A 14,602-nucleotide genomic window follows, 5' to 3' on the forward strand; every position below is an offset into this window, starting at 1 on the left:
GTTCTCAGTTAACTGCACATTTAATTTTGTGTTTTACTTAAAGTACATATTTTGCCAAAACAAAACTTTGTGTGTGTGGTCTACATGGTTTTGTAAACATTTTGCTTTATGATATTTTCATTTGCTGCTATGAAGTTTTACTTTCCTGTTTATTTATATTTCATTTTCTCTATGTTCTATGTGTTTTTTTTGCACTGCATAAATATTTTCTTTTATTTGTAATATAAATTTTGTATATGGAGAATGACATTGTAATTCTGTCAGAGACAGCAAAGGACTTGGAAGAGCAGTTGAACAGAATGGACAGTGTCTTGAAAGGAGGATATAAAATGAACATCAACAAAAGCAAAATGAGGACAATGGAATGTGGTCAAATTAAGTCGGGTGATGCTGAGGGAATTAGATTAGGAAATGAGACACTTAAAGTAGTAAAGGAGTTTTGCTATTTGGGGAGCAAAATAAATGATGATGGTCGAAGTCGAGAGGATATAAAATGTAGACTGGCAATGACAAGGAAAGCGTTTCTGAATAAGAGAAATTTGTTAACATGGAGTATAGATTTAAGTGTCAGGAAGTCATTTCTGAAAGTATTTGTATGAAGTGTAGCCATGTATGGGAGTGAAACATGGACGATAAATAGTTTGGACAAGAAGAAAATAGAAGCTTTCGAAATGTGGTGCTACAGAAGAATGCTGAAGATTAGATGGGTAGATCACATAACTAATGAGGAGGTATTGAATAGGATTGGGGAGAAGAGGAGTTTATGGCACAACTTGACAAGAAGAAGGGACCGGTTGGTAGGACATGTTCTGAGGCATCAAGGGATCACAAATGTAGCATTGGAGGACAGCGAGGAGGGTAAAAATCATAGAGGGTGACCAAGAGATGAATACACTAAACAGATTCAGAAGGATGTAGGTTGCAGTAAGTAATGGGAGATGAAGAAGCTTGCACAGGATAGAGTAGCATGGAGAGCTGCATCAAACCAGTCTCAGGACTGATGACCACAACAACATATGGTGTTGTATAAAAGTTAGTTGATAAACATTGTATTTGTGATGCAGTCTGTCCAGCCATGGCTGGTAAATGACAAAGATATAGTAATAAAGTAATATCATTTTTGTTATAGTTACTGTCAACAGTGAAAACCATGATCATTTAGTTCAAACTTTGTACATGAAAATAACCATTTCCTATTTTTCATAGGTGATTGTTATCTTTAACTACTTATGACTCACTTAATCACTGTGAAATGTCCTTCATAACTTATTATCACAATATTTTCATCCATTTACTAGCTATTATTCTTTCTCTCACACGTCTGGTGCTTTACTCAATGTCAACATTAATCTCTCATTTCATATTTACTATAATTTCACTAGACACCACTTCTTAAATTCTGGCCAATTATTTTTTCTCAATGCCTTCACTCAACTCATTTGAGTCACTCAGTTACATAAATAACATGTTTGCTTGACCATGCATATTTCAACATTACAGAGTCCTTTTAACTATAATATTCTGCAGAACCACAAAGCTATTGTCCAGCCTCATTGATGTTCATCTGTTATAGAATCTGAGAACGTCTTTGGAGCTCCAAACTTATGAGGTATCTCCAGTATGGATTCTGAAAATGATGATTATGAAAGGCATGGATCAAGGAAGTCAGGTGGTTGGTGCATTTCTTGACTTCTGAAAAATGTTCGCCACAGTATCGTGCCAATGCTTATTAACAAAAGCACAGTCATATCATGTTTTAAATTAAACTTGTGACCAGATTGAGGATTTTTGGGCAGGGAGGATGCAGTATGTTATTAGATAGAGAGTCATTGACATAAGCCTCCGCCACACACCGTCAGGTGGCTTGCGGAGTATGGATGTAGATGTAGATGTAGATGTAGAAGTAGTAGTAAGTATTAATAGTAACCTCAGATTTTAGCTGAAGATGCAGCTATCTATAACAAATAACTATCTCAAAAAAACTTCAGATTTTGATAAGATTTCAAAGTGGTGCAAATACTGTCAACTTGTTTTAAATTTTCAATTATGTAAAACTGTGCACTTCTCAATCCACAAAACTTAGCATGCTCTAACTACAATATCAATGATTCACAACTGGAATCTGTGAACCTGAGCAAATATCTGTTTGTAACATTTTGTAGGGATATGATGTGCTATGATCACATATGTTCATTCATAGAGGTGGAAAGTTGAGTACTTTGGTTCATTGGAAAGCTGCTGGGAAAATTGAGTTTGTCAACAAAGGAGGCAGTTCATATACAATTTATGAATCTCTCTTTAGATTATTGATGAGGCATGTGAGAACCATGTCAAACAGAAATAGCAGGGAATCTGAACCTAAACATGGAAGGATGGCATGAACGATATCATGTTTGTTTGATTTGAAAGAGATCTTCATAGAAATAATGAAAGACATGAATTGACAGGTGCCTGATGCCTGATGATAGACATGAATTATTCCATTAAAGCCTACTTACATAGTTTCAAAATCCAATGTTAACTGAAGACTAGTGACATTCTTCAGCCTCCTACAGATCACTTGCATAGAGAGAGTGAATGGAAGATTATACCAGCCATAGCACACATAGAGGCATTTAAGTAGTTATTCTTACTGCAAGTCACAGTTGGAATGAGAAGGAACTCTAAAATGTTATATCATTCTAGGAACCTTCTGCAATGCATTTCACAGTGGTTAGCAGAGGTCTGGTGTAGCTGTAGACATACAATACCCAACAACTGTCTTCCAGTTTACCAAAAAACTTGCCTTCAGTAGATATGATATGCTTACAACACTTGATGTCTAAGTGTGGAATTGTTTCAGCATATTATTCCGTATGGCATTAATGAATTGAAATATGGAAAGAAAGCTAGGTTTTAGATGCTTTCATCACCAAAATCAGTGGTTTCATAAAGAACATAAACATTTGGGAAGGTCAGTGATTTGTAATTTGCAACTCAGTTTCTTATCATATTCACACCCAGAATTTTTGAGCATTCAGTTTTACATACTACCATACAGAAATTGTTGATGGATGTATTTTCTAGTATCACACTTTGGTAGGGGGTCTGTTCTGTGAAAAAATGGACAAACTGTGTTCACCTAAGAGGGGCTACTTCACAAACTAAAATCATTCTTCATCTAGAAAAAACAGCCTTTGTCTTTCAACTTTGACATCTAAGAAAGATTCTATTTTCGTTCCTTGCTGGTGTAAAATTCAGTAAAATCATACTCCTCTGAAAGTATTTAGCAAATAGTGCTCCGTATTCTTGCAATAGAATTTTAATTTTCATTTCCACACCTTAATCAAGATAGCTTTGTTTACTTTTTAAATCTTTTAAAGAGAATTATTTAATTTGACATTTGTCACTATAGCTCAATAAATGAAGCTCCCATGTGCCTACAAAGAGTATTTCTCAGCTGCAGTTATTACAGGTCAAAGAATTACGTTCCACAAAGTTTTTCTTTTTCATTTTTATTACAGGTGCCAGTTTCAAAGTATGGCTTCAGAGTCTTTAATACTTGATTCTACAGTATATACAGTTAATTAAAGAATGCCAAAGAATACTGACACTAACAGTACTTTCAAATTAATACCTCAAAGCTGTAAAACCATTGATATTTTGACTGTACTGCTAATCATGTTTAATCGTATTGTTAGTGGTGTACATAGCTTTGTTTTAGTTGTTGTAGTTGGCAGTGAGAAGACAGATGTGATGCAGTTCTCCACTCCACACTAATCTATCACAGGCAAGTTTTTTTTTCCATTTTTGTGACTGTTGTCACAAGAAAATAAAAGAAGAAAATTTGTCTTTACAAGTTAGTTTGCTGCCCCGTACAAACAAAACTTATCTAGCACTCTCGGGATCTCATTTCATAATCTAAATCCCTCAGAATAATGTGATAGTATTTATTTTTGTCAGCATTCATCTTATAACATTTTTTGCATCACAACTGAAAACTATAGTGAGTATTTTGAAGCCATGTCACAGTAACATAATGTAAAACTTTTTGCTTGTACAAGATATAGACCCATGGCATATGCGGGGGGGGGGGGGGGGGGGGGGGGGGGGGGGGGGGGGGGTATTCTACAACCTGCCTCACTCTTATCTCGTACTGCCTCCCTTTGACATCCTTTGAGCCTTAAAACTCCAATATGGTTTCTGTAACACTTGTAGGTAACTTTTTGCTTCATGTATGTTATTCCTTCTAACTTTGAAATTCCAAATAGTGTATTTCAATCCAGTTTACCTTTCTTCAACAAGACAGAGTGTAGGGTCTATGTTCCTTTATATGTTTATTTCTCCAGAATCAAATCTGATATTCCCAAAGGTCAGCTTCTAAGAGTTATTCCATCCTGGCTTCAGCTGCTAGAGGCTGTATCCATGTGTGTGAGAGTTGTCTTTGCATTTGCATATCTCTCTCTCTCTCTCTCTCTCTCTCTGTGTGTGTGTGTGTGTGTGTGTGTGTGTGTGTGTGTGTGTGTGTGTGTGTGTGTATGTCATCTATTTTTGACAAAGGCCTTGTTGGCTGAAAGCTTATGTTGTGACAGTCTTTTTGTTGTGCTATCTGTGACTCAGCATCTTTGCTATATGGTGAGTGCCAACTTCCGTTTTCATAATATTGTGACATTCTATCCTGGGTTTTCCATTGTTTCATTTATTCCATCCTTCTGTAGATAATTTATGTTAGCATTTTACAACCAGGCCTTATTAAACTGATGGTTCACTCTAATACACATACTTAGCATCTTCTGGCTTGGCATTATTGCATTCTTCTTGAAGTCCAATGGTATTTTGCTTGTTTCATATATCCTGATTATTAGACATAAAACTTTTCCATGACTGATTGTCCCAAAGATGTTAATAATTATGAAGGAATGTTGTTTATTTCAGGTACCACATTTCAACTTTGGTCTATCTATGGTTTGTCAAATTCTTATTGCAGTATCTCATAACCTAGCTGATCTTCATCTACTTTCCCTTTTTCTTCAAAATATTCTCATAAACTTTATATAACTCTAATCTTCATACAGCAGCTTCTCTTTTTTCCAAAGATTTGGAATTATGATATACTTAATATCAGTCTGATAACATACTTAATATCAGTATATACTGCTGCTGCTGCTGCTGGTCTGTGTTTCACCTCTGGCCTCTCTTAATCTGACATTTTGCACTTTCTGTCAATCTAATTTTCTGTTTCATTTGCTCCATTTTTCCCCCTTTCATCAATGAAATTTAATATTTTGAAAGTTATCAAAGAACTTCTTCTGCTCTTTCTAGTCTTTTTGTCAACTTTTTCCAATGATGCCACACTACTTCATCTTCCAAAGTAATCCTTTACTTTTCTCAATTATAGTCCTTTTCCCTATTTTATCTGAACCATATCTAATATTCTGTTCCAAACTATCAATATTCTGTGCTTGTTTCAACTTATCCAGGTCCCATCTCTTTATTTTCCTTCCTTTCTCTGATTTCTTAAGCTTTAGTCTGCATTTTGAACCAATAAATTATGGTCAGAATTCACATCTGTTCCTTTCGAAGTTTTACTATTTGAAGCCTGATTTCTAAATCTCTGATCTGTATCTTACCATATACTCTATATGAAACATTTTTTTGTATCTACAGGATTCTTCAGTGTATACAATATTGTTTCATGATTCTTAAACCAAGTGTTTGGATTTATTTAAATTATGCTCTTTGTAAAATTTTACACCACTTTGCTCTTGTTCCTAAACCCATGTTCTCCAACCATTTTTACTTCTCGTCCTTTTCCACTTCTGAATTGCACAATTAATTCTCTGTCTTTCCTCATGTACTGGATCTCATCATACCCTTTTTCATTCTCATCTGTCTATGGAGTTAATCAGCATGTGTTCTTGTACATCTGTGGAAGGTCATGGCTATGATAATTTATTCACTATGCTGCCCATCATAGTTTTCCCACATTCCTGTTTTATTATTCATTAGTAAACCTACTCCTGCATTACCCCTATTTGATTTTGAGTATCGTAAAATTTCTGAAATGTTTTTTCTTAAAATATAAATATTCTAATTTGACAGACAAATGATGGGTGAAGGAAGCTGGCCAGATATGGAGTACATTCCCTGTGAAGAATATGAAGAAAATAAAAATATTCCTTCTGTGAGAAAGCTGAATCTTTTGGACACTTTACAGCAGGTAGTACCAGTTTCTGTAATTGAATTATTTGATGTATCTACAAACTAATTACCTGTATCCTCAGTGTTTGTTATGTTATGATACTAACCAACCATCAACTATCTCCACATATGATGCCAGAACTCATTACAATTTTAGAGTGACTGTATGAGTTTATGGGAAATGGGAATACGGATAATTGTATATGCAACAAACTGCTCCCATAAGTGTCTATATATACATATATTTCAGCACCAAGAAAGCTACACGTGTACACTGCACGAGGTACAAAGGCTGACTGGAACATTAACATGGCAGCTCGTCAGAGCAGTTAGAGTTCAAAGATCATGCTTTACATGGTCGATGTGACCTATCAACGCCATACAGCCCCTGCCTCCGCGAACTCCCCCCCCCCCTCCCCCCCCCCCCCTCCACACTCCGCAGTATGGAGTACGGCCTGTGAGGCCTGAGGGGAGGTCGTGTGGGCATCGGTGTTGGAGTGAGTAGTGCGAGGCGGCAGGTGCACGACTGGAAGCTCCATCTCAGTCAGGGTGGTGTGCAAAGGCATGGTGATGAGCTGCAGGTCCATATTGTAATCAAACAGCCAGCGGGGGTGGACACTGTGTCAGTCGGCCCGGGAGTAGAGGTGTGGGGAGGGGTGCAGCATGCAAGTGTGCCTGCCCCTAATGCAGATGAAGCCATCCGAGGAGATGAATGCATGAACTCTTGATGGATCGCACTCTCACGGGAGGGACAGGCTATGCACTATCTTGACATCTAGTTCCTCGTTGAGTGTCGAGTCTGCAGTGTCTGAAGGAGCACGAGCACATGGTCGTCGAAAGTGACAGTCGACATGCCGTCAATGCGGTTAGGTGGTGCATTGCAGCGCGAGTTGAAAGTTGGAGAGCAAGTCTCTCCAGTAGATGAATCATCATCAAAACCTACACATGGGGTTGATGACGACACACTTGGGAAACCCGCGAACTGCAGTGACGAATCATCAGAAGGAGAAGACCCTACCACGGGATGAGCTAACTCATTATCGGGCTCGACAATGGAAAATTCGTCCAGATGGTCTGACTGGGATGGCAGAGGTGGCATTGGATTCCATGAAAACAGGCTTCAGCCTGTGTAGCAAAACGGTCTGCGGGTGATCTTTAACCATAATGTCAAACGTCATCTCACCCCTCCGAGTGCTTCAAAGGGCCGAGGTATGGTGGTTTCAGGGGTTGTCTAACAGAGCGTAATGTGGGAGAATGTGTTGAGTGCGGTTGACACGTAAGTGTCCAGTGGAGAATGACTGACAGGTAAGTGTAGCCATGCGTGTCTAAAGTGGGTGTGCATTCTACTAACAAAGTCTGGGGAGGTGGGGAAATCCTCAGGTGCTTGAGGCAGGATAAGTTCCCCAGGTAGAACCAGGTTCTCACCAAAAATGAATTTGACGATAGTTCCCTGTAAGTCAGGTTTAAAGGTCGAATGGAGACCGAGTAACACCCAAGGAAGCACGGTCTGAGGCAGTCATGGCACTTGAGTGCTGTTGTAAGGGTGCGATGCCATCGTTCCACTAAACTATTGCTTTGCAGGTAGTAGGCTGTTGTATGAATTTTTTTAATACTGCAAAAGTTACATAGAATCGTGAAAAGTGCAGACTCGAACAGCCGACCCTGGTCAGTGGTGATGGTGGATGGGCAACCAGAGCTAGCTATCCGTGATGAGATGAATCCCTTGGCCACGGTTTCTGCTGTGTGTTGGGTAAAGAAACAGCTTCCACACAACAAGACATGTGGTTGAATGTGGAGAGGATATATCTGTGGCCCTCTGACGGTGGCAGAGGGCTGATAAGGTCAAAATGTACGTGACGAAAACGTCCTTGCAGAATGTCAAACTTGCCAAGGGGGAGAGAGGTGTGGCATCTGATTTTGTTGTGTTGGCTGGAAATGCAGTTGCATGCCCAGGCTTGACAGTCCTGCTTAACATTTTTCCAAATAAAACACTCAGTGATGAGTAGTGTGGTGGTGCGGACACCAGAGTGGGCGAGGTTATGCAAGACATCAAAGGCTTGTGAGCGCAATGTGGGAGGGAGCAACAGCCAAAGAGTGCCAGAAGAAGAGTCGCACCACACTTCATCCGAAACGCCAGGGAACTTGGCTTTGGTAAATACAAGCAATGCCTGAGTATCTGTGGGGAGAGCTTGAGATTCCTCGGCGGAGGCCTGGAGAGAGGCAAAGTCAGATAAATCAACGATGCGTGGGGCAGTATTGGTCCACAAAAAGAAATCAGCGGGGATGTTTTCTGTGCCTTTGATGTAGTGTACGTCCCTAATAATTTGAGAGACCAGATCGAAGTGGCAGAAACACTGAGGGGGAGGGTCCTCAGGAGGATTGCAGAAGGCGTCCATCAGTAGTTTGTGGTCAGTAAGGATGAAGAAAGAACAGCCCTCAATGTCAGGGCGAAAGTGTTTGATGGATTCATAGGTCACCAGAAGTTCTCTATCAAAAGCAGAATATTTCTTCTGTGCTGTAGACAGTTTTTTAGAGAAGAAATGAAGGGGTGAGACCATGTTGCCTTTGCGTTGCTGTAATACTGCCCTGACTGCGATGTTGCCGGCATCCGTAGTGATGAATAACTTGGCAGACGGATTGGGCAATGACGAGCATAAGTGCCTGAGCATGGTATCTGAGTGTTAGAAAGTTGGTATGGCGCTGAACCTTGGACTATGTTCGGAAAGAGTTTGTAATGGGACAAGAAATCAATACAGAGAAATGGTTCGTCAATGTCGGCAATGTAAAAAGTCCACAGGAAACGTAGAGAAGGAGATAGATGCACCATAATCTTAACAGAGCCGACAGTTTGTAATATCGATTCGTTGACAGCGCATAGAAGCAACTTCGTCCGTGAAAAAACAGGAGAAGTCAGCGATGTGGGTATGATGAACATCTCAGCACCTGTGTCGACTAGGAAAACTAACTGTGACGAAATGTTGGTCACAAATAAACAACCGCTCAGCCAAGAGGACGAGTGGACAGAGTGCAATGTTTTAGGATGTCTGTGAAGTTCCCCACAGGACTCGGTGTCTTTTAGATCCTGTAGTCGGCGTTTGGGTGCTGGCAAGGTAAGCAGCACTTCTTGGCCTCATCCCTGAAAATCTTGTGGTACCAACAGTATGGATGAGCCAGATGTGGTGGTGGAGGTGATTGTGACAGTGGAGGAGGTTTGTCCTCGTTGATCTGTTCCGAAATGTAAACCGGGACATATGGTGTGTGAATGATTCTTGAGTGCTCGGAAAGAGGAGAGAGCAAACGAGTACTGCCCAGTGGAGTAGTTGGTGTGGAGGCAGAACAAGCCCTGACTCTGCCCGCAGACGACTGATAAACAGGTGGCATAGTGCCAGCCAGTGGTGTGACGGAATGCGGTCCCCCAGGTGTTCCTCATAAGGGATCTTGTTTATTAATTCCTGTGGCGAGCAGGCAAGTCGGTCCAATATTGTCTTCTTGGTGAACTCGGCTGTGGCTGTGGCTGTGGTGGTGAAAGGAGGAGGTCACAAATTAAATCTGAGTGGTCATGGAGGTGCGTGACAAGACACAGAAATTTAGTGTTGTCATCAGTCACCTCATGTAACTTGAAAAGATGCTCCACATGCGCGAACCATGAGACGGTGTTATCCTTGTATAAAGGAGGTAGCTTCGGCAGATGGCTGGGAGGGGGGGGACGAGAGTGGCTTCAGCATATCTTGAAAGGCATGCTGTCCCATGGTAGGATAGGCTGTCCTGTAACCTGGCACTACTGGTGTGGGTGTATTTCTAACAAACACATCCCGAACAATGGCAGGTCGCAATGTCCCTGATGAGTCACAGAAGCACGATGCAGCAGGCACGGTCGGTACCATGGGAACAAATGGGTGAGTGGTGTGTGAGACTGGACCGTAAGTTAAAGGCACAGTACTCAAATTTTCCACCTCGGAAATGATGCAGAAGGCTGGGGCGGCAGGCGCAGACAGTACTGCAGAAGGAGCAAGCAGCTGTATGGTTGGAATTGGGGCATTTCATGTGTGAGGGGTGGTGGGGGAGGGGGGGTGGTTTGGTACTTGGTGTGGCAACAGCGGGAGTCTTCTGTGCACCCTGTGTGGTAGGACCATAAATTGCTTCTGAAACCTGCTGGCAGTCACATCGTTGTGGTACAGCGTTCCTGGATGGCAAAGCGCCATTGGGGGTGCTCGAACCCATGTGATCGAGAAACTGGGCGACAGATCTGGTAGTTGAGCCTGGCAAACTTGATGTATAAAAATGTCCGTTATTAAATTGTGAGGAAGGCAAATCTGGCATAGCTTGATAGCAGTTGACTGCATGTGCTTTTTGCATGAATGGTGGCGTTGCATATGGCACTACTGTAACCGACATTGTAGTACGTAGAGGATCAGAGCACATGTGCAAATTTGGGTACCTTAGAACACTACATGAGCGATCGATCGTTACACTATTCTGGAAATCGTCCACTTCACCTTTCACTTGTTGGCATGCACAGTCCAGCAACATGAAACCTAAGTCCATTGTGCCTACGTAAATCAACACCTTCAACCCATTACATGCAGTCTCCCATCCTTCATCAAAGACACCAACCACTTTCTCGAACGCCTGGAATCCCTACCCAGTCTGTTACCCCCGGAAACCATCCTTGTAACCATTGATGCCACTTCCTTATACACAAATATTCCGCATGTCCAGGGCCTCGCTGCGTTGGAGCACTTCCTTTCACGCCGATCACCTGCCACCATACCTAAAACCTCTTTCCTCATTACCTTAGCCAGGTTAATCCTGACCCACAACTTCTTCACTTTTGAAGGCCAGACATACCAATAATTAAAGGGAACAGCCATGGGTTCCAGGATGGCCCCCTCGTACGCCAACCTATTCATGGGTCGCTTAGAGGAAGCCTTCTTGGTTACCCACGCCTGCCAACCCAAAGTTTGGTACAGATTTATTGATGACATTTTCATGATCTGGACTCACAGTGAAGAAGAACTCCAGAGTTTCCTCTCCAACCTCAACTCCTTTGGTTCCATCAGATTCACCTGGTCCTACTCTAAATCCCAAGCCACTTTCCTTGACATTGACCTCCACCTGTCCAATGGCCAGCTTCACACATCCGTCCACATCAAACCCACCAACCAGCAACAGTACCTCCATTACGACAGCTGCCACCCATTCCACATCAACCGGTCCCTTCCCTACAGCCTAGGTCTTTGTGGCAAACGAATCTGCTCCAGTCCGGAATCCTTGAACCATTACAGCAACAACCTGAAAACAGCTTTCGCATCCCGTAACTACCCTCCCGACCTGGTACAGAAGCAAATAACCAGAGCCACTTCCTCATCTCCTCAAACCCGGAACCTCCCACAGAAGAACCACAAAAGTGCTCCACTTGTGACAGGATACTTTCCGGGACTGGATCAGACTCTGAATGTGGCTCTCCAGCAGGGATACGACTTCCTCAAATCCTGCCCTGAAATGAGATCCATCCTTCATGAAATCCTCCCCACTCCACCTAGAGTGTCTTTCCACCATCCACCTAACCTTCGTAACCTCTTAGTTCATCCCTATGAAATCCCCAAACCACGATCCCTACCCTCTGGCTCCTACCCTTGTAACCGCCCCCCGGTGTAAAACCTGTCCCATGCACCCTCCCACCACCACCTACTCCAGTCCTGTAACCCAGAAGGTGTACACGATCAAAGGCAGAGCCACGTGCGAAAGCACCCACGTGAATTACCAACTGACCTGCCTACACTGTGAAGCGTTCTATGTGGGAATGACCAGCAACAAACTGTCCATTCGCACGAATGGACACAGGCAGACAGTGTTTGTTGGTAATGAGGATCACCCTGTGGCTAAACATGCCTTGGTGCACGGCCAGCACATCTTGGCACAGTGTTACACCGTCCGGGTTATCTGGATACTTCCCACTAACACCAACCTGTCAGAACTCCGGAGATAGGAACTTGCCCTTCAGCATATCCTCTCTTCTGTGTATCCGCCAGGCCTCAATCTCCGCTAATTTCTAATTTCAATTTGCCGCTGCTCATACCTTACCTGTCTTTCAACAACATCTTTGCCTCTGTACTTCCGCCTCGACTGACATCTCTGCCCAAACTCTTTGCCTTTACAAATGTCTGCTTGTGTCTGTGTATATGCGGATGGATATGTGTTTGTGTGCGAGTGTATACCTGTCCTTTTTTTCCCCTAAGGTAAGTCTTTCCGCTCCCGGGATTGGAATGACTCCTTACCCTCTCCCTTAAAACCCACATCCTTTCGTGTTTCCCTCTCCTTCCCTCTTTTCTGATGAAGCAACCGTTTGTTGCAAAAGCTTGATTTTGTGTGTATGTTTGTGTTTGTTTGTGTGTCTATCGACCTGCCAGCGCTTTTGTCTGGTAAGTCTCATCATCTTTGTTTTTAGATATATTTTTCCCACGTGGAATGTTTCCCTCTATTATATTCACTAAATACACTGATTCAGAAAACACCATACAAGGGCTATTTGCACAATAGAGCATCCATACTCCAATATTCAAAGAATATAAAACAGAAGAGATAATACACTTTATGCAATAGCCTTCCTTTTGGTGGTCAGTCACATCATCATTGTCACCACAGTCTTAAAAGATGTGTTCAGTAGCTCAGTAAATGCAATAGGAAAGGTACTAGATATTGAAAAAGGCAGGAAATGGGCAGACATGGGTGACAGATGAGATACAGGAATTATTAAGTAACGATAAACATATAAAAATGTTGAAAGTGAACTGCAAGAATATATAGGGTGTTCCTTGTAACTGAAGACATTGAAATATCTTAAAGACTATATATCGGATCAAAGAAGTGATCATTCCAATTTGTTTGTCTTGGAGGGGAACATCCAGCAATACCATACTTGACATGCCATCCCATCCTGTGTGAGGGTATTGGGGAGCAACTTTGAAATCTTTTGCAGATTACAATTCTACTGCAAAATCTTCATACATTTTGTCTGAAGTATTTTCTTTGTTTCCCCCACAGATGGTACTGTAATTGGAGAAACAGAAATGGGTACACAGTCATAATTTATGATATAATACTCAATGGCCCTTGAATATCAAATGGCCCATGGGACCCCATCTCCGTGCTGCAAGGGTAGGACAGACCAGTATTTCATAACTTCTAATTGGAAACCCTATGTGCAATGTTGTATACACCCAACACATCAAATAGGGGACTACTTGACACGCCACCAAGCCCATGTAGCGAACTGCTGTGTATCATGACAGGCAGTACACTGTGACCGGAGCTTATGTGTCATGCAGATGTAGAACAGATACCTTCCCTAAACATTACAACACTTGTGCAGTGTTTATTGCCTGCACACCTACGTATCATATGGAGAACATACATGCAAGGGGATGATGAATGTTGCAACCACAGAAGAAAAAAATTGACAGTTTAGGGGGAAAATAAGTTGAAGATATGAACTGAAGTTTGTGAGAGCCCTGGCAATAGTGACAATTTAGGGGAAAAATAAGTTTAAGATATGAAGTTTGTGTTGGGAGGGCATTCAACTTGGGTAGTCCATGCAGCAATGTTGATGATAGTACTATAGTGGTTTAATGGTCAGCATCTGTGCCTAGTAAGCAAGAACCCCTGGGTTTCAGTCCTGGCTGTGGCACATATTTAAATTCATTCTTCAGCTTCCTTCATTATCAAAGAGATGGATGAGGCTTAAATGTCTTAGGGAAAATTTCATTATGAGATCTATAAGTATTTGCTATGGTTTTGGTAAAAACAGAAATGGATAGATGTGAAAATTACTGCAAAATCACTCTAGTGTCAAAAACTCACAGGAGTACTAAAAAGAAATAGAAGGTAAAATTGAAATTAAGTTAGGAGAAAACAAGTTTTGTTTTAGAAGAAGCAAGAGAAGTGAAGAATCAGTCTTAATATGGTGGCTGAAAAGGCATGTGTTGTTACACATAGAATGTGCAAACTAAAATGGGTGTGGCTCAGTGTGTGACTAACGTCTGTACATGGGCTGTGCAATGAGTGGCAGTGAGGTGGTCAGTCACTGTCCCACATTTTCATGGCCACCAGCAGAGGTTGTACAATATACATAAATGTACCGTTGTCTGAGAGACATCAGTAATATTAATATATGTTCATATCAGGGGAACCGTACATGTTATGCAGGTGCATGATACACAGTTTTCTAGAAAGCAACACACAAAACTTTTGAAACCATGTACCTATCGGTCTACAGTAAAATAACTGTGATTCATTGGGATGATGTAAAAGATAATGGACAAATCTTTTAAAATAATTGACAATTTAACCAAAGAAGATACAGTCATGATCAAGGTTTCAATTTAATGAGCTCAGTAATATGCAACAGATGATTTATCCACCT

General features: G+C 41.5%; 1 protein-coding gene across 1 annotated transcript in view; it reads left to right on the top strand.

Moving 5' to 3' along the window:
* The window catches only part of LOC126183845 (ionotropic receptor 25a), a 442,093-nt gene that overhangs the window by 146,903 nt on the left and 280,588 nt on the right, over positions 1–14,602 (top strand). The window contains exon 8 of the mRNA XM_049926116.1: positions 6,082–6,199. Coding sequence (XP_049782073.1) covers positions 6,082–6,199 — 118 coding nt within the window. The remainder of the gene's footprint in view (positions 1–6,081; positions 6,200–14,602) is intronic.

This window comes from Schistocerca cancellata, chromosome 1, assembly GCF_023864275.1.
Source record: "Schistocerca cancellata isolate TAMUIC-IGC-003103 chromosome 1, iqSchCanc2.1, whole genome shotgun sequence".
In the NCBI taxonomy this organism is placed as follows: Eukaryota; Metazoa; Arthropoda; class Insecta; order Orthoptera; family Acrididae; genus Schistocerca; species Schistocerca cancellata.